General features: G+C 52.7%; 4 protein-coding genes across 8 annotated transcripts; 3 read left to right on the top strand and 1 right to left on the bottom strand.

Annotated features, from left to right (window-relative positions):
- Nucleotides 1-8,195: 8,195 nt before the first annotated feature.
- Nucleotides 8,196-12,401, top strand: HSPA5 (heat shock protein family A (Hsp70) member 5). Its single transcript, XM_072352895.1, has 9 exons — nucleotides 8,196-8,328; nucleotides 8,503-8,635; nucleotides 8,811-9,042; nucleotides 9,278-9,415; nucleotides 9,628-9,740; nucleotides 9,829-10,219; nucleotides 10,540-10,777; nucleotides 10,949-11,116; nucleotides 11,515-12,401. The coding sequence occupies exons 2-9, from the start codon at nucleotides 8,520-8,522 to the stop codon at nucleotides 12,075-12,077; spliced, it is 1,959 nt and encodes a 652-aa protein (XP_072208996.1). The 5' UTR covers nucleotides 8,196-8,328; nucleotides 8,503-8,519; the 3' UTR covers nucleotides 12,078-12,401.
- Nucleotides 12,402-13,163: 762 nt separating this feature from the next.
- RABEPK (Rab9 effector protein with kelch motifs) lies at nucleotides 13,164-15,690 on the bottom strand. 5 transcript variants are annotated; one of them, XM_072352789.1, is made up of 8 exons: nucleotides 15,555-15,690; nucleotides 15,333-15,478; nucleotides 15,070-15,240; nucleotides 14,793-14,954; nucleotides 14,304-14,453; nucleotides 14,020-14,169; nucleotides 13,494-13,771; nucleotides 13,172-13,374 (listed from the first exon to the last, which is right to left on the bottom strand). In XM_072352789.1, the coding sequence occupies exons 1-8, from the start codon at nucleotides 15,611-15,613 to the stop codon at nucleotides 13,333-13,335; spliced, it is 1,158 nt and encodes a 385-aa protein (XP_072208890.1). In that variant the 5' UTR covers nucleotides 15,614-15,690; the 3' UTR covers nucleotides 13,172-13,332. The 5 variants fall into 5 exon arrangements, with proteins under 5 accessions (XP_072208894.1, XP_072208890.1, XP_072208891.1 ...); XM_072352790.1 differs by having other exon boundaries at nucleotides 13,177-13,374; nucleotides 15,070-15,222; XM_072352793.1 differs by lacking the exon at nucleotides 14,793-14,954 and having other exon boundaries at nucleotides 13,164-13,374.
- Nucleotides 15,691-15,740: 50 nt separating this feature from the next.
- Nucleotides 15,741-19,127, top strand: PPP6C (protein phosphatase 6 catalytic subunit). Its single transcript, XM_072352891.1, has 7 exons — nucleotides 15,741-15,868; nucleotides 15,998-16,093; nucleotides 16,168-16,233; nucleotides 16,445-16,586; nucleotides 17,450-17,529; nucleotides 17,675-17,884; nucleotides 18,731-19,127. Exons 1-7 carry the CDS (start codon nucleotides 15,794-15,796, stop codon nucleotides 18,977-18,979), a joined length of 918 nt encoding a protein of 305 aa, XP_072208992.1. The 5' UTR covers nucleotides 15,741-15,793; the 3' UTR covers nucleotides 18,980-19,127.
- A 358-nt stretch (nucleotides 19,128-19,485) lies between these two features.
- Nucleotides 19,486-22,970, top strand: ARPC5L (actin related protein 2/3 complex subunit 5 like). Its single transcript, XM_072352892.1, has 4 exons — nucleotides 19,486-19,677; nucleotides 19,896-19,968; nucleotides 20,451-20,627; nucleotides 22,387-22,970. The coding sequence occupies exons 1-4, from the start codon at nucleotides 19,538-19,540 to the stop codon at nucleotides 22,447-22,449; spliced, it is 453 nt and encodes a 150-aa protein (XP_072208993.1). The 5' UTR covers nucleotides 19,486-19,537; the 3' UTR covers nucleotides 22,450-22,970.
- The last annotated feature ends 439 nt before the right edge of the window (nucleotides 22,971-23,409 follow it).

Raw genomic sequence — 23,409 nt, 5'->3', positions numbered from 1 at the left:
GGAGCAGAACCAGGAGTCCTGCTGGACACCAGGTTGAACCCGGTTCAAGGAACCCGGGCTGCCTTGCTGGACGCTGTCCTGGGCTGCGTGAGGCCAGTTGCAACCCGCAGGTCAAGGGCGCTTATCCCGCCCTCTGCTCAGCCCCGAGGAGGCCACAGCTGGAGCGCTGGGCCCAGAGCTGGGCTACCCAGCACAAGGGATAACAACAACCCACTTCTTCCCATTGCGAGGGGACGGCTCAGTTCTACCACTCCAGATCCACGGCCCATCACTGTACAACCGCTCTTGAGTAGGGACCTACACACTTCCTTCTTTGCAGGCTTTTGAAATGTCTCGACAGAAGATAAAACCAGACAAAAATCTTTCAGTGCCTATTCACACCACGTTCCTAAGACAACGCAGCTGGTTCTTAAACACGGTAGTACGTACCCTTGGTTTTCTTGCACATCTGGGGAACACAAAGTTCTCCAGCCTCTCTACGGAATAAAGAACTCCACCATCATTCCCATGCTCCCTATGAGGCATACTGAGCTCCAGCACTCACTCAATCCCTCACTCAAATTCCCTCCCCCCCCCCGCTCATGTTCTTCCATCTAATTCCACCTCACATCACAACACAAGCTTTTACAGGTTGGTGTATAGTCTTATCAAAGGGAACGTTGCTTGTTTCTGTCGTCGGATTTCATTAAAAAATCACAGATCACAGAATCACAGAATGACCCGGGTTGGAAGGGACCTCAAGGATCATGTAGTTCCAACTCCCCTGCCTAGCAGGGCCACCAAACATACACCTTTACTAGATCAGGTTGCCCAGAGCCCCATCCAACCTGGTCTTGAACACCTCCAAGGACGGGGCATCCACAACCTCCCTGGGCAGCCTGTTCCAGGACCTAACCACTCTCCTAGTAAAGAACTTCCCCCTAACATCCAACCTAAATCTTCCCTCTTTTAACTTAAAACCATTTCCCCTAGTCCTGCTATTATCAGCCCTTTCGAAGAGTTTGCTCCCCTCCTGGGAGTAAGTTCCCTTCAGGTATTGAAAGGCTGCAATGAGGTCACCCCGCAACCTTCTCTTCTCCAGGCTGAACAAACCCAACTCCCTCAGCCTGTCCTCATAGGGGAGGTGCTCCAGCCCCCTGATCATCTTCGTGGCCCTCCTCTGGACCCTTTCCAAAATCTCCATATCTTTTTTGTACTGAGGGCTCCACACCTGGACACAGTACTCCAGATGGGGCCTCACAAGAGCAGAGTAGAGAGGGAAAATCACCTCCCTATCCCTGCTGACCACCCCTCTCCTGATGGAGCCCAGGATCCCATTTGCCTTCCGGGCTGCCAGAGCGCACTGCTGGCTCATGTTAAGTTTCTCATCTATTAGGACCCCTAGGTCTTTCTCTGCCAAGCTGCTCTCAAGGACAACTCCTCCCAGCCTGTACAAGTGCCTGGAGTTCTTCCGGCCCAAGTGCAAAACCTTGCACTTTGCCGTGTTTAACCTCATTAGGTTCACCCAAGCCCAGCTTTCCAGCCTGTCAAGGTCCCTCTGAATGGCATCCGTTCCCTCCACCGTATCGACTACACCACTCAGCTTGGTGTCATCAGCAAACTTGCTGAGGGTGCACTCCATTCCCTCATCGATGTCATTAATAAAGATGTTAAAGAGCACCGGTCCCAAGACAGACCCTTGAGGGACACCGCTCATTACCGGCCTCCACCTGGACATAGAGCCATTGACCACCACCCTCTGTCTGCGGCCTTTCAACCAATTGCTTATCCATCTAGTTGTCCACCCATCAAATCCACTTCCCTCCAATTTGGAGATGAGGATGTGATGGGGGACCATGTCAAAGGCCTTGCTCAGGTCCAGGTAAATGACATCGGTCGCCTTCCCTTCGTCCACCAACGCCGTCACTCCATCATAGAAGGCCACAAGATTAGTTAAGCATGACCTTCCCCTGGTGAAGCCATGCTGGCTGTCAAGGATCACGTGCTCGTTCTTTATGTGATCAAGCATGTTGTCCAGGAGGATCTGTTCCATAATCTTCCCAGGCACGGAGGTGAGACTCACCGGCCTGTAGTTCCCCGGGTCCTCCCTGCTCCCCTTCTTGTAAATGGGAGTGACGTGACCCTTCCTCCAATCATCCGGGACCTCACCTGACAGCCACGACTTCTCAAATATGATGGAGAGCGGCTCAGCAACCACCTCAGCCAGCTCCTTCAGGACTCTGGGATGCACGCCATCTGGCCCCATAGACTTATACTCATTCAGTCTAAGGAGGCAATCTCGGACTTGCTCTACTCTTACAGTGGGGAGGGATTTACCTCCTTGGTCCCCACATAGAGGTATGGGGGTGCAAGACTTAGGGACGTGAAAAAGACCAGAATCCTGGCCACCAGTAAAGACTGAGGTGAAGAACTCATTCAGCACCTCAGCTTTCTCTTCATCTGTTGAAGCCATTTCTCCTTTTAAATTTACCAAAGTAGGTACGCCCGTTTTGGCCTGTCTCTTCTGGCCAATGTACCTGTAGAAGGTTTTCTTATTGTTTTTCACGTCCCTCACCAAGTTCAGTTCTGCCTGCACCTTGGCTTTCCTGATCCCACGTCTGCAAATCCGGACGGCATCCCTGTATTCTTCCCGGGTGACACAGCCTTGTTTCCAGAGCTTGTACACCCCTTTCTTCGCCCTCAGTTCTCTCAGCAGGTCCTTGCTGAGCCATGCCGGTTTTCCACCTCTCCTGCCCACTTTCTTAATCAGGGGAATGGAGATCTCTTGTGCTGCCAGGAGGGCATCCTTGAAGAGCAGCCAGCTCTCCTCAACGTCCTTGTCTTTGAGGGCAGCGCGCCAGGGGATCTTGGCCAGCATTCCATTGAGTAGCTTGAAGTCTGCTCTTCTAAAGTTCAGCGTCCTGGTCCTGCTCTTTGCCAGGCCCACATCACTTGAGATCACAAACTCAACCAGGGCATGATCGCTGGAGCCCAGGCATCCTCCAACCTTGACGCCTCTGATGATCTCCTCAGCGTTGGTGAGCAGCAGGTCCAGCAACGCTTGACCTCTGGTCGGTCTGTCCAATACCTGAACCAGAAAGCTATCATCAATGGATTCCAAGAGCCTTCTGGAGCTCTTGCAGCTCGCCGTGTGGTTTTTCCAACAAATGTCCGGATGGTTGAAGTCCCCCACCAGGACAAGAGCCCGTGAGCCAGACGCCTCACGCATCTGGAGCAAGAAAGCCTCATCAGCAGCCTCCCCTTGATCAGGTGGCCTGTAGTATACCCCTAATACCAGCTGACCTTTATTAGTCCCATCTCTAATCCTAACCCACAGGCTCTCAACCTGTTCTTGACTGTTTTTCATGGGGAGCTCCTCACAGTTTATCCAATCTCTGACATAGAGAGCGACTCCCCCACCCTTCCTACCTTGCCTGTCTCTCCTAAAGAGTCTATAGCCATCAATGGCAGTATCCCAATTGTGGGAGTCATCCCACCATGTTTCTGTGATAGCAACAATGTCATAACTTTCAGAGTGCATCACAGTTTTCAGTTCCTCCTGCTTGTTACTCAGGCTCCGTGCATTAGTATAAAGGCACTTCAGCCGGGCTGTCCGTCTCACCACCTTCATAAGCGATCCAGGATCTGCTAGAACAGCAGCATCCCCAGCATCCCCCTGCCCTACTCCCTCCTTTTGCACTTTGCAATCATTGCCCGCGGAGTTCGGTACAATCCCTCGAATGAACCGTTCAACCCCAGTAGCCCTTATTTTGCCCCCTTCCCCCTTCGTTCCTAGTTTAAAGAGCTGTCAATGAGTCCCGCTAATTCTTCAGCTAATACCCTCTTACCCCTCAGGGACAGGCTGCGTGCATCAGCAGCCATCATGCCAGGTGCAGTGTAGATTGCCCCATGGTCAAAAAAAACGAAATTCTTGTGTCTGCACCAGTTCTTAAGCCATCTATTTAAAAGTTGGGTTTTATGGATCCTCCCTGAACCTTTTCCTGACACCACGGGCGTAGAAGAAAAGATCACCTGCACCCCGGCTCCTTCAAGTATTCGCCCCATTCCCCTGAAGTCTTTCTTGATGGACCTCAGGCTTTCCTTGCCAACTTCCTCACTGCCAGCCTGAATTATTAAAAGTGGATAGTAATCTGAAGGCTGAATCAACCTAGAAATTTTCTTTGAAATGTCCCTGACCTGTGCCCCAGGAAGGCAGCACACTTCTCTTCAGGTAGGGTCGGGCCGGCATATAGGGCCTTCTGTTCCTTGCAGAAGGGAGTCACCTACAACAATCACCCTTCTGTCCTTACGTGTAGAAGCAGTCTTGAGGCTTCGGGGTGACCGCTTCACCTGAGGCAACTTCAGGGGTGCACCTGCCTCCCCACTCTCACTAGTCCCCCCCTCAAGTTCCAGGGCCTCAAACCGGTTTTGCAGAGGCACCTGGGGAGCCGGGGATGGTCGAAATGGGGGATGCCCCTTCCGCCGAGCAGGTACCCGTTTCCACTCCTCCTCCCTTCTCAAATTACTGCTGGGGGGAAGAGAGGACAGGGGGCTCGCTGCAGTGCTGCCAGCTGGCTGGTTCCCCTTTACCACCTGTGTATGAGGTGGCAGGGACTGACATGCTCCATTAGGAGCTTTGGCTGCGTGTTGAGAACTTGAGGCTGAGGCTATGAGGGACTAGTGAAAAAATGAGGGACTAGTGAAAAAATGAAACAATTCAACAACCAGCAACCACTACTTGTTGTATTACCTACAGACGACAATGCCTAAAGAACCCGAATGTCAGATGGCATGCAAAACATTAGAAGTTGGCTCATAAGAACAAAAGAATTTCATGAGAGAACAGGGCTAATGACACAAGGATGGCCACAGACATCAAAGATAACCACTGGAAAAATCGATGGGATTAATAACTCTTGTGACAAATGAAATGGATGCAACAGAAGACAGAAATTACCGATCACATAAGAACGTTACGTGCATGAAAACAGAGGACACTCAAAGTCCATGACGTGTTCAATCACAGAATCATTAGCGACAGAAAAGGCCACTAAGATCATTACGTCCAACTATCAGAGACAAACATGAACTTTTATTGAATACAACTCGCCATACGTGCTTGTGCATGTGTGTAATGGCCAGGGAGACCTGATGGGGATCACGGGATGATGTGGCCGAGGCCCCGCTTTGGTATGAAACACCAATGCCAAGCACATGAGATGTGGGGAAGGGAGAGGGCAGCGGCACTGGGAAAAGCCCAGAAACTTGAGCAGGGGCTGGAGCACGTGCTGCGGGTGAGCAGGGCTCGTTGTGATGACCCAGCAGTGGACCGTGGCATCGCTGTGAGACGGGCAGTGATGTACCCAAGCGAAGGTCAGCTGAAGGCGACGCCCAGCAGCTTGGCCAAGCCATGATTTGAGACATCACCAGGCAACGGATTGTGACCCCACAGTCCATGCAGGCTTAGATGCGGGTGCAGCAGCTCAGCCCAGCAGTTCGTGCCTGGCCTCCAACCGAGCGTGTGTGCGAGGACTGGAGTGTGGACAGGGCGAGCTTTGGTGCTGAAAAGTGCTCTGGGTGCTGTTAGCACAGCTCCCAGCGGCCTTCTCAGAGCCATTTGTTCTTTACCCGAGCCTGCCGGCAGCAGGCAGACGGGACATCCTAGAGAGGCGTGTGCAGCAGCGTAGGTAGGTGGCACACAGACTGGCAGCGGGGGGGGACAACTTGAGGGACCCTTCCCAGGCCGGAGTCTGACTAATGTCTCTTGTCCTCTTCCAGCGTGACACCTGCTGCTGTAGCGTTAGTGCTGGGGAGCGTGTTGCCATCTCCCGCTCCCCCTGGCCCACCGCAAGCGGTGGAAGGATGGAGGCAGACTTAGAGACCCGCTGCCCCGTGTGCCTGGAGAACTGGGACAGCGCAGCATATGCCATGCCTTGCTGCCACCAGTTCTGCTTCCGCTGCATCCAGCGGTGGACAAGCACCAGGCCCCAGTGCCCGCTCTGCAAACGGGATGTGAAGACCATCATTCACTCCGTGCAAGCGGACGACAATTATAAGGAGGTGGAGGTCAGGCCAGCTGCGCAGGCATCCGCTGCTACACGGAGACCTGCAGTCCACCTAGCAGTCCGGCCATGGCCTGCAGTGCCCGCGCATCCTGTGGGCAGCATCTCCCCTGCCACCTGGGCTTCCCTCTTCAGGGAGCACCCGGTCCTGCTGCGGCCCCTGCGTTCCTGGCTGCGCCAGAACCTGCACCGCATCCTGGGCACCGAGGAGCCACAAGCAAATATGCTGGCAGACAGCGTCATCTGGGCGCTGCTCCTCGTAGGCCTGGCAGAGGGGATCCTGATCGAAATGCTGGATCCTGACCTGCACGGCCACACGGTGCCCTTTGTACGGCACTTCATCGCCTTTGCGGTGCAGAGGTGCAGCCGGGTGGCTCGCCGCTTGCTGGGCCTCAACGTCCCCCCTGCTGCTGGGGCACAGGAGGCCACAGCATCGGAGCCCAGAGCTGCCGTACCAGAGGAGGCGCCCGTCCCTGGCTCAGCACCCTCCAGCGGCCCTGCCAGCTCTAACAGGGACGAAATGCTGGGCAGGGCAACAGAAGAGTCTCGTGGGCATCCCAGCCGCCCACGCCACAACCCTGCAACTGTCAGCGCAGAGCAGGCAGCGCCTCAGGAGGAGCCAGGAGAGCCTGTGGCAGGGCCCTCTGGCACCAGCCCACCTGAGGGGACCCAGCGAGCCCCAAAGAGGAAGGCCGGCGACTCACAGGCCTCAGCACCATCCAAGAAGAGGCCACCCCGCCGGCAGCAATAGAAGAGTGGGGAAGCTGATGAGGCCGGGGCCAGGCAGCACCTGGGACACACACTGGCCCCAATGGACCTTTGTCATCACCGTCCAATTCAACCTCAAATAGAAAACAGAAAGAGTGCAAAAAATAAAACATTGAAAAAAACTTAAAAACAAAGTGTTGGTATTGAACACCAGCTCTATTACAGCATCACTGCACATAGAGAATCAAGGGGAATGAGGCCTGGAAGCATTAAAATGTCCCCTTATCTGCACATGGTTTCCCATGAGATAAAGTACGTTATGTACAGTTCTCAGGACACACAGCTGTAGCAAATACAGCTCTTTTCCAAGACCAAGCTCAGTAATTTGCATCAGGATTCCTCAAAGATGTGAATTCAATGCAGAATTGATTAAAAGAAATTCCACAATGACATATAGAGAATTTTGAAATATGCTTCAGAATAGGAAGAACAGCATCCAGATCCGAACAGCTTTTAAAGCGGTGCAGTTGGGAACGGTTTGATTCCAGCTGTGCTCCCCTCGGAGCAGTGACATCCCAGGCCTCCCAGCACAGGGGCAGCACCAAGGCTCTCTTTGGACAGAGCACAGCTCAGGGCTCTCGTTGGAGCCACGTTTTTATACAGCCTGGAATTATTTTTATTACAATTCGGCCCTGCTGTCACTCAGAGGTTAACAGCTCTTGTTTTCTCGCGCCACCTTTGACCAACCCAAAGCACCCATTTCGTTACATTAGAGCTCTGTAGCTGTGCACACAGACACGAACCCGGGTCCAGCCGTGTGGGGGCTCGTCCCTGCTGGCTCTGGGACAGCCTCGGGGGGTTTCCCCGCCCCGACCCGGTGCTGATGTAACCCAGCGTAACATCGGGGCGAGGACGCGGTGAGTGGCTGTCCGGGCGCCAGCTGCGTGCAGGGCCGTGGCGCCGTGCCCACGGGCTGCGTGCCGAGCACAGGCCGGCCCCGACCCGAGCTCTGCGCGGCCAGAGAGAGCCCGCCCGTCACCTGGGGCCCCACAGCTCCGCAGGGACGGGCAGACAGCAGGGCCCGGCCCTCCGGCCGCACCAGCCTGGGCCCGGCCCTCCTTCTTCCGTTCCGGTTTCCGCAGCCTCCCCGCTCCGTGCCGCGCTCGGCCCACACGGTAACGCTGTCGCCCGGCCCCCGCCTCGGCACCGGGGTCGGTTACCATGGAAACTTCCAGAACGTCCCCCCCGTCCCCTACCCTGGCCTCTCCACCACGGCCGCCCCCAACCAATGGGCTTCTTCCGCTTGGCTCACGCTTCTCTGTTGATTGGCCCGCGACGCCGGCAGGATGAACCAATCGGGTGGCGGGAGGGGTGCGCGCCAGGCATGTCAGAGCGACCGCCCGCTCCTCGCCAATCAAGGGAGGCCAGCTTAGTAGCAGCTAGCCAATGAATGCGCTCCAGCGAGGGCTCTGCGGCCAATGGTGAGCCTCCACGAAGAAGTAACGGAGGATATATAAGGGCGGGCGGCGCGGCCTGGGTGTTCAGCGGCAGTTGGAGACGCGGCGGTTCGTGTGTGACGGTAGGGGCGGCGGGGCGGCCTGCTGCGGCCTGGTGGGCCCGGCTGGGCCTGGTGGGGGGGAAGGGACTGGCTGCGGGGGGGGACTGGGCGCAGAGGGGGGGCAGTGAGGCCGGGTTGGGTCGGGCCGCGCCGCGCATGTGGCGCCTCCATTTTGTGACCGCCATCTCTTGGCAGAGCGGCGAGCGGGCGGCATGAGGTTCCTCCTGTTGGCGTTGCTGCTGCTCGGCGGCGCGCGGGCCGACGACGAGGAGAAAAAGGAGGACGTGGGCACGGTGGTGGGCATCGACCTCGGCACTACGTATTCTTGGTGCGTAGGGAGCCGTTTGTCCCGGGGATGGGCCGCGCGGACACGCGGATCGGGGTGGGGGTGGTGGGGCGGGAGGGAGGGATGAAGGAGCTGTGGGCCCAGGGGAGGGGACAGGCAAGAACAGGGTGGGGGGGGACTATCACCGTGTCGTCTGACTGCTCTGTTTCTCCTTCAGTGTGGGTGTCTTCAAGAATGGCCGTGTGGAAATCATCGCCAATGACCAGGGGAACCGCATCACTCCATCCTACGTGGCATTCACGCCTGAGGGGGAGCGCCTGATCGGGGATGCAGCCAAGAACCAGCTGACATCCAACCCTGAGAACACTGTGTTTGATGCCAAGCGGCTCATAGGGCGAACCTGGAATGATCCGTCTGTGCAGCAGGACATCAAATATCTGCCCTTCAAGGTGTGTCTCATGGGCAGGGATGAGGGGGTGGAGGGGTTCTGGTCAGAAGTGGGCTACAGGAGCTGCACATCTCTCTTGACTTGGGAGGGGGAGGTATGGTAGCGAAACAGTAGAGCTGTTTGTTCTGAGCAGGTCTGTATTTTTATAGCCTTCCTAAGAAGGGTTTGGTGATGTCTGTAGAGTACAGGCTGTGTTTATGAGTGTCTGGAATATAACAATCTGTTTCTCATTTCAGGTTGTTGAAAAGAAAGCCAAGCCACATATTCAGGTTGATGTCGGTGGTGGACAAACAAAAACATTTGCTCCTGAAGAAATCTCTGCCATGGTCCTGACAAAGATGAAAGAAACTGCAGAGGCTTATCTGGGGAAGAAGGTAAGTCTGAATACTTAAAACAGGACCTTAAAGCAGTAGTCTTAGAAAAAACTAAAGATAACCTTGTGGTCCCAGACTTGGCTCAGTGCAGTTAGCTTCTTAAGCAGCCCAGTTGGATGGGCTCAGCTAATATGATATCTTGTTATCAGCATTGATAAGATTATTTTTAAGGTACACAGCTTTTCTTAATCTAATTCTTCTATTTTCTGCAGGTTACTCATGCTGTTGTTACTGTGCCAGCTTACTTCAATGATGCTCAACGTCAGGCCACAAAAGATGCTGGTACTATTGCTGGATTGAATGTGATGCGCATTATTAATGAGCCGTAAGTAGCCTAAAGTACCTTGCCTGCTGGTTATTTGGGTGTGGGGTCTGGCAATCAAAAGTTTCTGAACTTGGTTACTCCTATACAGAACTGCTGCTGCTATTGCATATGGTTTGGACAAGAGAGAGGGTGAGAAGAACATCCTTGTATTTGACCTGGGTGGTGGAACTTTTGATGTCTCCCTGCTGACAATTGACAATGGAGTCTTTGAAGTTGTGGCTACCAATGGTGACACGCACCTGGGTGGAGAAGACTTTGACCAACGTGTTATGGAGCACTTCATTAAACTCTACAAGAAGAAAACCGGAAAAGATGTCAGGAAGGATAACAGAGCTGTACAGAAACTAAGACGGGAAGTAGAGAAAGCAAAGCGAGCCCTGTCATCCCAGCACCAAGCTAGAATTGAAATAGAATCCTTTTTTGAAGGAGAGGATTTCTCTGAGACACTTACTCGTGCTAAATTTGAAGAACTGAATATGGTAAGCTTAGAAAGTTAAAGCCACATTCCCTCAGCTCCAAATTAGTCACTTGCTGCTAGTGGTGGTGTGCTGTTTCATGTTGTAACTTAGTTACATTTAAACAGAGTAAAAATAACTTGCTGCTTGAATAAAAAAGCAGGAAGCTACTTCCCAGGGTACTTGGGACTCAGCATGTTACTGACAGCTAAGGTCTTAGGAAGGCTGATTATAAGCCTGAAGATGGTCACACTCAGTAGTTATTGGTATCCTGAGGCTGTTTAGTTTTGAAAACAGACATGGGGAATACAGTCTTACTGTTCTAACTTTCTTCTGCTTTCCAGGATCTGTTCCGTTCTACAATGAAGCCTGTTCAGAAAGTTCTGGAAGACTCTGACCTAAAGAAGTCTGATATTGATGAGATAGTTCTTGTTGGTGGTTCTACTCGCATCCCCAAAATACAACAGCTTGTTAAAGAGTTCTTCAATGGGAAAGAGCCTTCTCGTGGCATTAATCCAGATGAGGCTGTAGCCTATGGTGCAGCTGTTCAGGCTGGCGTTCTCTCTGGGGACCAAGATACAGGTAATGACAATGAATTGTGGGTGTTGTTGGCAAATGATAGAACTGAGTTTTCACAATCATAGAAAGCTTAATGTCTCTTAACTCAGGCTGCTGTTGACAGCAATAGGCTGTTATGCTTCTTCAAAGAGGAGCTGAAGTCAGTCATGCTCTCATGCCTGATCTTTGTTACAGGTGACCTGGTGTTGCTTGATGTGTGTCCTTTGACACTTGGTATTGAGACAGTTGGAGGTGTAATGACTAAACTGATCCCAAGAAATACTGTTGTTCCTACAAAGAAGTCTCAGATCTTCTCCACAGCTTCTGACAATCAGCCGACTGTGACAATTAAGGTCTACGAAGGTAAGTGCCCTCTGCTGGGATGGACCATGCAGTAGAGCTGAACTCATTCAGATTTATGCTTGCTTCCTATGTTGCCAGAGGCTGTGTGGTGGTGTCTAGAAGCTTACGCACATCTCCATAGGGAGAAGCTTGGTAGCAGTCCTAGCTCCACCTACTTTCCACCTATTGAGACAGCTCTGATCAGGCAGCTTGAACTCAAAAGCTATTCCTATTGTTCTTTTCAAATAGTTATTCCATAGCTGTGATTGAAGGAGCTGCTTTGTTGGGGAGGGTATTGTAGGCATCTAGACAGATGTCAGGTTGGAATTAAAACTTCAGCTTTGAAAAGTTTTCAAACACCTGGAGTCAGGTGTTGAGCAAACAACAATCAATGAAACTGTATCAACTTATTTTTTTAGGTGAGCGTCCCCTCACCAAGGACAATCATCTTCTGGGGACTTTTGATCTGACCGGGATCCCTCCTGCTCCTCGTGGCGTCCCACAGATTGAAGTAACCTTTGAAATAGATGTGAATGGAATCCTTCGTGTCACAGCTGAAGACAAGGGCACTGGGAACAAAAACAAGATCACAATTACGAATGATCAGAATCGGCTAACACCAGAGGAGATTGAGAGGATGGTTAATGATGCTGAGAAGTTTGCTGAGGAAGACAAAAAGCTTAAAGAACGCATTGATGCCCGGAACGAGCTGGAGAGCTATGCGTATTCTTTGAAGAATCAGATTGGGGACAAAGAGAAGCTGGGTGGCAAGCTGTCATCTGAAGACAAAGAAACAATAGAAAAGGCAGTAGAGGAAAAGATAGAGTGGCTGGAAAGCCATCAGGATGCAGACATTGAAGACTTCAAATCAAAGAAGAAGGAGCTGGAGGAAGTTGTTCAGCCAATTGTTAGCAAGCTCTATGGAAGTGCAGGCCCCCCTCCCACTGGTGAAGAAGAAGCAGCAGAGAAGGATGAGTTGTAGATACTGGCATCTCTGAATGTTGTGTGTATATATTGGACTCAGGAACACTTGTTAAAATATTGGACTCTTAATTTGGAATGTAACTTTGAATCTTCACTTGTGAGTGGAGCTGGAAATGCTAGCCCAAAGTGGCTGTTTACTGCTTTTCGTTAGCAGTTGCTTGTTGTCTGGGGAGGGAAGGGTAGCAGGGGTGGGAATGTAAATGCAAAATGGGTTTAGAAATATTGGCTATGGAAGCATTCTATTTAACAGCTTGGTCATGTGAATTTGGCGTAGAACTTTTCTACCTGAAGTGACCACAATAAATTTGTTATTTACACTGGATTTTGTTGTAGCTTGTAATTCATACTGACTAGCAGCATCTACCTCTGAGAAGGTAAAGGTTCAGATAACCATAAGTGTTCATACTATAGATACAGCTAAGACTAATGGCACCACGTAACTGTAACAGCTTTGCTGTGAGGTGAGCGTTGTATGCAGGTTAGCTATACTAGAGTCTAATACAAAGAATGCTGCAAAAGCTTTCAAGCTCAACTATGCTGACCCTTCTTGATGCTGAAAGGCCATTGCAGCCCTCTCCTTTGCTCAACCTTTCTTACATCAAAACAGGCTGCAGCAAACAGCTCCAGGACTGTGCGGACTTGGTGCCACTATTTGAATGAGCTACTTACTCATACTAAACTGATTCTGCAGAGTGGCATTTGTAATAAAGCAAAAGGCAAAGTATTTAACTTGAATACCTGGAGGGCTGTTTCCTGTGCAGTTTTGTTAGTAACTGTTACTAGCACTGACAGGAGAGCTACATTGTTAAACTTGAGCTAGTAAAGCTGGTACAGAAATGGGACAAAGCTCATAAACAAATGAAGTTTTCTGAAGAACAAAAGCCAGCCTGCACCAAAAACAGAACGGCTGCCAATCTCAAGGCCAGTCTTTTACTGGTTCCCCAGTGTAGCAACAGGAGTAGCAAGTCCGGGCCTAAACACCTGCCCTACTGCCTTGAAAGGCACCTTTTCCTGGTGCAGAGGACTCAGGGTTTCTCATTAACTTCTTTTCAAAATACCGTAAAACAAACTCCCTTAATGATCCCCCAAGTCTTTGCAGGTAGAAGTGAATTTATAGTCAATTAGGAGCATGTGAGCTTCAGGGAGAAAGCTGCCCCAAACCACTGCAACCTCCAGCTTTTCACCTTCCAGCAACACGTGAGCCAAGCTGCTGAAACCACAACTGCTGCAGCCTTCCAAAGGGACTGACATACCTACCTGTACACATGGCTGCACAGAAAGCAGGACTGCCACCCCTACAAGGGCAAGAATTTGTTTATTGGAAATAGTGAACTTAATCAGATACTAATACAAAAACTTAAGGAAGGGGATGGTCCTGTGAAGGGCTGCAGCTGGACTATTCAATCAAACTTACAATGCAGTCCCTATATATCTCTGCTTGTGTATCCATCCCACCAAATATTAACAGCAGATGCATCATTGTGTCTTCAGGACACGCCTTCTCATCCTGGCCTCCACAGAGGTGGTCAGCTCTGTCACCAGCTGATGCAGTTGGCTCAGCTTTATCTTCCCTGGTGACAGCTCCTGTGTCACCATTCTTGCCAGCCCGCCAGGGAATGACACACATGGCATGGTCCAGTCTCCCAGCAGGCAGAGGAGAATCAAACTGCAGGAGTGTCCACTTCTGCTCTTCTGCAGAACAAAAACACATTCACATCTTTAAACGCTGCTTCACAGACTCAAAAACCATGCTGGAACAGCAGCACTGCTAATTATACACCAGTCTGCAGTACCATCTAGCCTTAACAATTAGGTCTTGTGCTGACATATTTCCAGTGCAGCGACACTAATTGCTAGAATGAAGCCTAGGAACTAAAACCACAATGTATTTTCAAACAGACTGGCATTTACCACTAGAAATCTGAGAGAAGTCTCCCTACCTATATGATACTTGTATGTAGTATCTAGAGTCCCATCTGGACCTATTCCACCAAAAATGTATAAGTGATCTTTAAACACGGCTGATGAATGGGATGCCCGTCCTCCTGGCACATCACCAGTGGCTGTGATCTTAACCCACTTCATGTCGGCTGTTGGAGAAAAAGAACAGATATAGTTATGCATTATTAAAAAAAACCCAAAACCTCACCAATAAACAAACAAAACCAAAGCAAAACACATCGTAGCACAGCTACTGTTCTAAGGTACTTGTGGCCCTACTTACTTGTATCGATGCAGAACAGATCATCGTAAAAAATATCACCAGCTAAACCTCCATGTATGAAAAGCTTGGTCCCAACTGCAACTACAACATGTCCGTGCCGAGGAGAAGGGGGATCACCGTGGGTGTCAGGCTGGGTCCACGTCAAAGCAACTGATAAATGGAAATGTGTGTGTATGAGGAAAACTGACAGCTCTACAAGCTGGCAGCCCCCGAGTCTCGCTGGGGTTCTCTTCTGGGGCATGCAGGGCTACAGGAATGGACAGAACAATACCAACAGTTCATAAGAAGTCTCACAGCATTTCCCGTCCCAAATCTTTACACTGCCACTTTGGCCCAAGTTTCCCATTACAACACAGAGGTGAGCACATGTCAGCAGCAACCTTCAGCCCTCCATTGAAACTTGCAGCCAAGGCTGATGAAATCTGGGAGGCAGACCTGAAGGGCGGTTACTTCCAGTGCTGGTACAGCCAGCGACACACTCACAGGTACCTGTGTCAAAGACATGAAGCTGCTGGTCTTTAACTGGCTCTGCTCCTTTGTCTCCCCCTCCGAAGACATACAGACAGGCCCCTATAGCTGCTGAGGAGGTGTGGAATGTTCTGGGCAGTGGCGGAACACCCGTCACCTCGGGACTCTCCCAGGTTCCTATTTCTAATTAAGACATTAAATTAATGAAGCACACGCGGCAGCCCCGCACGAGGTCCGCGGGACCGGACCGACACCCGCCGCACCGCGGAACGGCACCCGACGAGGGGCCGGCACTCACCGGGGTCCAGCACTTGGACGCAGCTCCGGTTCCCGGCCGGGTGCGCGCCGCCGAACACCCAGAGGCGCGGGGGGAGGCAGGCGGACAGGAACGTGGCGTGCTCGTAGCGCGGCCGCAGGCCGCTCCAGGCAGCCGGGGCCCAGAGGTGCGCGCCTGCGGGCCGGGCGGGGGCTGTTAGGGGGCTGTTTATTAGGGGGGCTGTTTATTAGGGGGGCTATTAGGGGGCTGTTGGGGGATCGGCAGCGGCCCCGCCCGGCCCTCACCCAGCTCCACGAAATGGGCGTCCGCGAAAGCTCCCGCGGGGTCGGCGCCGCCCAGCAGGATCACGCGGCCCGGCCCGCCCGGCACGAAGAGGCAGCCGTGACCCACGCGCCCGCGGGGCCATTCACCGCGCGGGGCCAGCCGGTACCTGCGGGAAGCGACGGGCGGCGCTCAGCCGCGGCCTAGAGCCAGCCGGGGCCGCGCCGCCGCCCCCCCCCGCTCACCACTTGCCCGCCTGCGGGCGGCAGCCCGGCTCCAGCAGCGGCAGCAGCCGCGGCCCCATGGCGGGACCGGGCCGGGCCGCTCCGAGATCGGCCGTGGGCACGGGGCGGCCCCGCACGGCTCCAGCCGCCGCCTTCCGGTGCGCGGCCGGAAGTTCACGGAAGTTCCGCTGGCGTCCGAGTCTCGAGCCGCTTCCCGGAAGCGGAGGGCTCCGTTTCCGGCTCCGAGCTGCCGTCCCAAGATGGCGCCGCTGGACCTGGACAAGTACGTGGAGATCGCACGGCTCTGCAAGTACCTACCCGAGAATGACCTCAAGGTGGGCGCGGGCGGGTAGGGGCGGGGCGGCAGTGGACGGTGCCGATGGTTGTAGCGATAGCGATAGCGATAGCGGTACGATAGCGATACTGTCCCGGTGCTGCCGGTGCTACCCGCCGTGTTCCCGCAGCGCCTGTGCGACTACGTGTGCGACCTGCTCCTGGAGGAGTCCAACGTGCAGCCCGTCTCCACTCCCGTCACCGTCTGCGGGGACATCCACGGGCAGGTAACGGCGCGGTGCCGGGTCGCCCCGCAGCGCTCGGTGCCGCCGCCCGCGCTGACGCGTGTCCCTCCCTGCAGTTCTATGACCTGTGCGAGCTGTTCCGGACCGGCGGGCAGGTGCCGGACACCAACTACATCTTCATGGTACGTGCCGACCCCGGCGGCAGCTCCCTGCATTCCCAGCCCTGGCTGCTGCACCGGGGGCAGCCGAGGGGCAGCGGGGAGCTGAAAGGTCGCTCTCCCGGCTGGGCTGCAGGCTCCCTTTCTGTGCAGTGAGGAGCTGACGGTGGATGCGTCGCTTTGCGTTTTTTGCTTTTGGTGTTTCTTCATTCATAATTTTGTTTTGACTTTGCAGGGTGATTTTGTAGATAGAGGTTATTATAGTCTTGAGACTTTCACTTATCTTCTGGCACTAAAAGCTAAATGGCCCGATCGTATCACGCTGTTACGAGGCAATCATGAAAGCAGGCAGATAACGCAAGTGTATGGATTTTATGGTAAGACTTTACCCAAATGATTTCTGAACGGGGTCTGGCATGCCATAAACAACTGCCTCGTATTTCCCTTTTGAAATCGGCTTTGTGTCTGCAGTGTTATGTGGGGCTTTCCTTGAACTGGGTGGGAAACAGTCTCAAATGTTATTTAACACTGTTGTTGTGTTCAAGAAGTAAAAGTGTTTTAGTCCTTCTCTAGTCCATCTTTTCCTGCAGCATCTCAGTTTTTGTTTGCATTTTTTTGATGCTATGCTTTGGTATCTTTAAATGAAAGGTTCTACATCATTCTCTTTAGGTATAACTGAGAAAATCATTGTCATATATAGGCTGTAACTTGCTTTCTTCTGGATAACGTGCCGTAATGTGTCAACAAGAGCATATATAAACATTTGTAAGCCTCGTGAAGCTCCAGAGTAATATTTATCCATCAGTTTTATCGATACATTTGTATAGTTATAAACAAAGCGTCTGTAACACTTATTTGTAGTGAAAAGGTCTTTAATTAGCCCTGATGGGTTCACTGTTTCTGCCTCGCTTCTCTTGCATGAAATGTAGAGTGTAAACACTGCTGGGTGAGCGGAGGGTCTGTTCCCAGGCAGTCAGTGGTGGGAAGATGCTGAGGTGCTTCTGTTGTGTTGCTCTTTCCTCTGTCTGTTGCTGAAATAAGACACAGCAGTGGATACTGAGCTCCTCTCCCTGCCTGTGGACCACAGAAACAGTGACGAGTGCTCAGCAATTGCTCCCAGCTGTTTTTTTATTTGTTTGCCTGTTGGTTTACATCTGCCTTTGCAAGTTCTGTTCTGTTTGATCATATTGCCTCAATTTCTTCTGGTGTGTTAAGAAGAAAAAAATTCTCTATTTCACAGATGAGTGCCAAACCAAATACGGAAATGCTAATGCTTGGAGATACTGTACCAAAGTCTTTGACATGCTCACAATAGCAGCTGTAAGTGTAAACACCTCGCTAAAAAAGATACAAGTAGATTGTCTAAATATAACTTGTAGAATTTAATGCCTCTGTGGGTGGTGCTGGAGAGGTTCCTGGTTTGGTTGGAATACTGAGTGTTTTTCGTGTTTCTTCTTCTCTCCAGCTAATAGATGAGCAGATTCTGTGTGTGCACGGTGGCTTGTCTCCGGACATCAAGACACTCGATCAGATTCGAACCATTGAACGTAATCAAGAAATTCCTCATAAAGGCGCCTTCTGTGACCTGGTTTGGTCTGATCCGGAAGATGTAGATACGTGGGCCATCAGCCCGCGAGGAGCGGGTTGGCTGTTTGGTGCTAAGGTGACAAATGAGGTAAGGATGGCGTCCTGTGCTGCACTCCATAACTGCAGGTGTGAGATGAAGTGTTCAGCTTTACTGTAGTGGTGAGTGCATTAAGGAACTTCCCTTGTAAGGGGGCTGAGGGTCGGTGTGGAGGTGAAGGAAGTTTTCTCATGACTTACTGTTGTCCCTTCAAAAAGTGCCAAGTGAGATAATGCACGCCTTGCATTTAAAAAGTGCAATGCAGTGAGACTAACTAGAATTACTAGGCTTTGCGTAGAATACTTTTCTCATGATTTGGAAGAAGAAATACTATCTTTGACTTAATTCTTGTTACTTTGCAACATAGTAAGCAGGCTTCTTGAGGCTAAGACACACTGAACTTCCCTGGCTGCTGAACCGGCCCTAAGATGAATTCCTGCCTCATGCTGTGCGTTGTTCCCTGTGGTCCTCTGCAGCATATTCAGGAGGGATTGAAAGGTGTGGGCAGTGCAGGCCTGGGCACCACGGCTGTCACAGGCAGGAGTATTTCTCACTGCTCAGGTTTCAGAGCCCACAGGTGCCCTCTTTGTGCTCTCAGAGGTTTGCTCCCAGCACCATCAGCTCAGTCCCAGCTCTGTGGGTGCTGCTGGGGTGCTGGGCACACACGGCTGGGGGCTGCAGAGCTGTGCTGGGAGCACAGGGAGAGTCCTGAGCACAGGGAGAGTCCTGAGCACAGCCTGCGCCTCTCAGAGCTCTTGGGAAAACCTCCCGGGTGGGTCGGTGCTGTCAGCGCTGCTGAGCCCAGAGCTGAGCCCAGGCGGCGCTGCAGGAGCTCTGCTGGGCAGGAGCTGCTGTGTGGCCACTCACAGAGTTCTGACACGCCGTTTTTCTTTGCAGTTTGTCCACATCAACAACCTGAAACTCATCTGCAGAGCACATCAGCTGGTTCACGAAGGCTATAAATTCATGTTTGATGAGAAATTGGTAACGGTGTGGTCTGCTCCCAATTACTGCTATCGCTGCGGAAACATTGCTTCGATCATGGTCTTTAAAGACGTAAATACAAGAGAACCAAAGCTATTCCGCGCGGTCCCAGACTCAGAGCGGGTGATCCCTCCCCGGACAACCACCCCGTACTTCCTCTGAGCCGCCCCTGCCTGCTGCTCCGTCCCTCCTTCAGCCCCCCGACAATATACTTTTTATTGAGCACTTTGCTGCTGAAATGCCGCCTCCTGCCTTTTGTATCCTTAACTTATCTAAATTTATTGTGCATTGCGCTGCCTGGAGCCATTTCCTTCCCCCCCCCCTTCCAATGGATCCCTTTGGGCGAAGCCGCACCGCCCTCCGGCCTTCCGAGCGCCGCGGGCCGTGCTGACCGCGCCGTGTCGTGGCGGCGGCCGGTCCCGGGGCGCCGTGCAGCTTTTTTTCGTTTCCGGTAGATTTTAAGAGATTTCAGCAGCAAAGTTCCCAGCCGGGCCCGGCCGCGCGGGGCCGTTGGTGCCGCCCGACGTGCCGCCTCACTTTGTACATTAAAGGACTCCTGATGATTTTTCAGTGCCGTGTCGCTCTCCGTTCCGCCGGGCGGGCCGGGCCGGGTGGGGGCGCGCTCCGCAACCCGTCTAATCGCTCCGGGCGGGGCGGGGCGGGCTCTGCGCTTCCGGTTCCGGTGGGGCGGAGCGCCGGGGAGGTTCCGGTTCCGACGGCATGGCGCGGAGCACGATCCCGTCCCGCTTCCGCCGCCTCGACATCGATCAGTACGACGAGAACCGCTTCGTGGAGGAGCCCGAGGAGGCGGCGGCGGCCGAGCCCGACACGAGCCCCGAGGTGGAGGCGCTGCTGAGGCAGTATCCTTCGTGCCGGCGGGCGTTTCCGGGCCGGGAGCGCGGCCTGCGGCTGCCCGGTGCCGCCCTCCGCACGCCGCCCGGTCCCGTCCCGCACCGCTGCCGTTCCTCGGCCGCACTTCGGGTCCCCGCGGCGGGGCGCCCTCCTCCCCCCCCCCCTCCCCGCGTCGCTCCGTTCCGGGGCTCCCGGTGCCGCCGTTTCTCCTTGACTCGCTCCGCAGAGGCGAAGCGCTGCGCGCGCTCCACGCGGCCCTGCGGAGCGCCCCCGCACAGACGCGCAGCGCGGCCCTGAAGGTGAGTGCGGCCCCAGCGCGGCCCCAACACGCGCCGGTAACGAGCGGCGCCCCCCGGCCGTCGTTGCTCCGCCGCGTCTCGGTGTCCGCTCTCGAAGAACGGCGGTGCGGTTTGTGTGCGGGGGCGGCCACGTGCTGCCGGGCGCCCGGAGCGGCCCGCGGTGTGCGGGAACGAGCCCGGCAGCGCCCGATGGCGGAGCGAAGTCCCGGAGTGCAACGAGGGGATCGTGTAGCGCTGCGGGAGCCGGACGCTGTTCTCGGGCTGTAGGTTTGTCGCAGCCGGTCTGCAGGGCAATTCGGGCGGCTCCCCGAGGTCGGAATGCCGAGAAGGCCAATTCAAGTTGCTTTTCCCTCCTGCCCTCTCACTGCTGAAACTTAAAGTGTAAAACTTCCTCCTGTTTGGCTGCAGCATCTCCACCGTCGTCAGCGCAGCTGCTGCTCCGAGCTGTGCTGATCCTAACGCGGTTTTCCTTTCCTGTGCAGGAGCAGGCGCAGGGCACCATGCTCAGAGTCCTCACGGCTTTTAAGAGCAGTGAAATCGAACAAGCGGTGAACTCCTTAGACAGAAATGGCATTGACTTGTTAATGAAGTATATTTATAAAGGATTTGAAAAGCCGACAGAAAATAGCAGTGCAATATTACTCCAATGGCATGAAAAGGTGAGTGCTCGCGCTGGGCTCTCCTGTCACTGTCAGTGCTTTCAGGAGAGCCCCCTGGATGAGATGAGGGTGATCCTCCCAGAGGAGCAGTGCTGGGCGCCGCCTTTGGCCTGTGGCCTCTTGATGTTGGGCGTAGGAAGTTTCTGCCGGTACTTCAGAGCTTCCCTCAGCCAGGAGGGGTGCGGTGCTGTGCTATGGGTGCGGTGCTGTGGGTGCTGTGGGTGCTGTGGGTGCTGTGGGTGCTGTGGGTGCTGTGGGTGCTGTGGGTGCTGTGGGTGCTGTGGGTGCTGTGGGTGCTGTGGGTGCTGTGGGTGCTGTGGGTGCTGTGGGTGCTGTGGGTGCTGTGGGTGCTGTGGGTGTGGCAGTGTCAGCTGCAGGAAGCTTTCCGCCTTCTGTCTGTTGGTGGTTACCCCAGCAAGAAGCAGCAGCTGGGAGTGGAGATGTGACTGATTGATTGAAAGGTCAGTTTGGCTCACGGGGTGCCCAGGATGGCTCAGATGTGACGTTTTTTGTCAGTGAAATGCTGTGATGAACACGGCCGAGCTTACCAGGATATGGCAAACCTGTTTAGTTGGCACAGAAAAGGCTCTGGTTCCTCACTGTCACTTTGTGGCAGTTCTGTGGAAGGGTCGCAGTGGGGGGGGGCTGTGCTGTGCTCACAGCTGACTGGTTGGTCGTTACAAAGGGCGTGCTGCCTTGTGATGAGTTAAAACACAAGTTGTGCAATGGTGACTCCAGCTACTGGCAGCTGTCCCCAGCCTTGCAGAATATCAATAGGCAGGAGGGGGAGGAAATTGCACAGGACAGAGCATGTTTCTGCTTGACATTTTGTGTTGTTCTTCCTATTGAGACTCTTTGGGTCACCGTAGGTTGATACTCCCAGTATGTAACATTACACAAGACTGCCCTGACTGGAAAGAAATCACTGCTCAGAACATGCAGACACGTGCAAGCATCTCTTCCTCTTTGTTTTCAAAGGAAGCCGCAGTTCTGCAGTGGGCAGGACGCTGCTTAAAGCTTTGAGCAGCTCCTTTGCAGTCCTCACTTACATACATCTCCTTCTAGACTTTAGAAGGATGTTTCATTTTCATTAAGGATGCAAATGAAACCAGACCAAGCCCTTCCTCCTTCCCCCATTCAGGAACAGAAGAGGCGTAAGGCATTCTGCGTCATCAGTGTCCTTCACTAGATGCAAGTCAGTCCGTAAGGTTTTGGAGAATGTACTTTAACCTTCAGGTGTGGTGGGATGTATTACAATGAGCTGGTTTGTCCGCCCTTCATTTCCTTGCTTCTCACATTTATAGCATGTTTATAGGGTAGCACTGTGTATGTACTGCAAAGTACTGTGTATGTACTGGGTCACAGAAGGCACTCATCTGTACGTTCAGAGAACAGGGGGCATAGAGCTCCCAAGTTCGTGGCCCAAGACAGTAAACAGGCAAGGAGCTGAAATGTGGCAAAGGAGTGTTTGAATGTAGAACTTATTACTGCAGGAAGCTGAAGGTATAAGCAGTGCAGAAGGCACCTGCACAGGTACAGAGGGGTGGAACAACTCGAGAACGGATGCTCTGGTTGTAGCAATTAGCATAAAACATTGCTTAGGAGTTAACCAATACAGTGTGCGCTTTGTGTGACAGAACACACAAGTCGTACCAGCAGAACCACTGCCAGCCCTGCAGGCTGGTAAGAACAATGACGGTTTCATCATGAGCCGTGTGTGACTGTAGAACTGATCTTGTCTCCTTCTCCCACCCCACAGGCATTAGCAGTAGGTGGACTAGGTTCCATAGTAAGAGTTCTTACAGCAAGAAAGACTGTTTAAAGACTATTAACTTGAAGAAAGACAACCATCGGTTTTGGACCCAGAAGAAGGAAGTAGCTGAAGTGACGCTGGTCCATCTTGATTAGAGATTCCAATCTACTGAAATACCATGGAAACCTCCTCTTGGACTGCTTTTAACCTTAAAGGTGGGAAAAGAGTAAAGGTATTCCTGTATACTCTGACTATCACATACAGGAGCCAAGACATTCTCCTGCTTGCTTCTTTAAGGCAGAGAGAGGGCAAACTCCTGCCTCCTACTACTGAAAGTGAGCAGGTATTTTCAGATGCTGCTTTATCAAAGCGTGGTGATCCAAGATCCTGTCTGTGCTACTTATTAAAGAGGGAGCTATGGTCTTCACAGTTGCAAGATTCTGACAGTTTATGAATGGGAGAAGTGTTTATTAGAAAGATGATTTTGTACATGTATGTATATATATGGTCAGAGGACAGTTGGACTTTGGGGTTGGTTTCATTGTAAAGTGCCTGCTGCATCAATAAAGTTCTTGGATCATACAAGTTAAGTCAATTGTTGATTTCTGGCTTAATCTTAGATATGGCATCAAAAATCAAGCCCTCAATAATGGCATTTCTGCATTAAGTGCCCACCTCTACATGAGCACTTGTTTCCAACTCCTTCCAAACTTTGTCTTCAAACTGAGCTCTGCATTGGGCCCTGCTTCCTTTTGGCACAGCTGTGTCTGCCCCAACTGACACAGCTGCCAAGGGAGGCTGTAATCCAGCCAGTCTGTATTTAGCACCTGCTAAGAGCACAAGCAGCAGCTGTCCCTAGAGATGATTTCAGGAGGCAGAAGCACCCTGACTCATTCCCTGAGAAACAGGGCTTAATTTCATGTCTACACAATCTTAACACAGGTAAGTTTTGCCTCAATGCTTTACAACTGCTCCAAATAGCCGTAGCAGCCCAGTGGGCACAAGCAAGACCACAAAGAACGAGAAAGA

The sequence above is a fragment of the Excalfactoria chinensis genome, chromosome 18, assembly GCF_039878825.1.
Source record: "Excalfactoria chinensis isolate bCotChi1 chromosome 18, bCotChi1.hap2, whole genome shotgun sequence".
Taxonomy (NCBI): Eukaryota; Metazoa; Chordata; class Aves; order Galliformes; family Phasianidae; genus Excalfactoria; species Excalfactoria chinensis.
The sequence above is the reverse complement of the archived record's forward strand: the minus strand, read 5'-3'. Positions and strand labels throughout refer to the sequence as shown.

Excerpts from the sequence above, each read along its gene's own strand:
- ARPC5L (XM_072352892.1), top strand. The coding sequence starts at position 19,538 with ATGGCGCGGAGCACGATCCCGTCCCGCTTCCGCCGCCTCGACATCGAT. Across the intron at positions 19,678-19,895 it reads GTGGAGGCGCTGCTGAGGCA|AGGCGAAGCGCTGCGCGCGC; the intron begins GTATCCTTCGTG and ends CTCGCTCCGCAG. Across the intron at positions 20,628-22,386 it reads TACTCCAATGGCATGAAAAG|GCATTAGCAGTAGGTGGACT; the intron begins GTGAGTGCTCGC and ends CCCACCCCACAG.
- PPP6C (XM_072352891.1), top strand. The coding sequence starts at position 15,794 with ATGGCGCCGCTGGACCTGGACAAGTACGTGGAGATCGCACGGCTCTGC. Across the intron at positions 15,869-15,997 it reads TACCCGAGAATGACCTCAAG|CGCCTGTGCGACTACGTGTG; the intron begins GTGGGCGCGGGC and ends GTGTTCCCGCAG. Across the intron at positions 16,094-16,167 it reads GCGGGGACATCCACGGGCAG|TTCTATGACCTGTGCGAGCT; the intron begins GTAACGGCGCGG and ends CCCTCCCTGCAG.
- HSPA5 (XM_072352895.1), top strand. The coding sequence starts at position 8,520 with ATGAGGTTCCTCCTGTTGGCGTTGCTGCTGCTCGGCGGCGCGCGGGCC. Across the intron at positions 9,043-9,277 it reads TCAAATATCTGCCCTTCAAG|GTTGTTGAAAAGAAAGCCAA; the intron begins GTGTGTCTCATG and ends TTCTCATTTCAG. Across the intron at positions 10,778-10,948 it reads CTCTGGGGACCAAGATACAG|GTGACCTGGTGTTGCTTGAT; the intron begins GTAATGACAATG and ends TCTTTGTTACAG.
- RABEPK (XM_072352789.1), bottom strand. The coding sequence starts at position 15,613 with ATGGGGCCGCGGCTGCTGCCGCTGCTGGAGCCGGGCTGCCGCCCGCAG. Across the intron at positions 14,454-14,792 it reads GCTTCATGTCTTTGACACAG|TTGCTTTGACGTGGACCCAG; the intron begins GTACCTGTGAGT and ends TCCATTTATCAG. Across the intron at positions 13,375-13,493 it reads AGATATATAGGGACTGCATT|GGGTGGCAGTCCTGCTTTCT; the intron begins GTAAGTTTGATT and ends TTGCCCTTGTAG.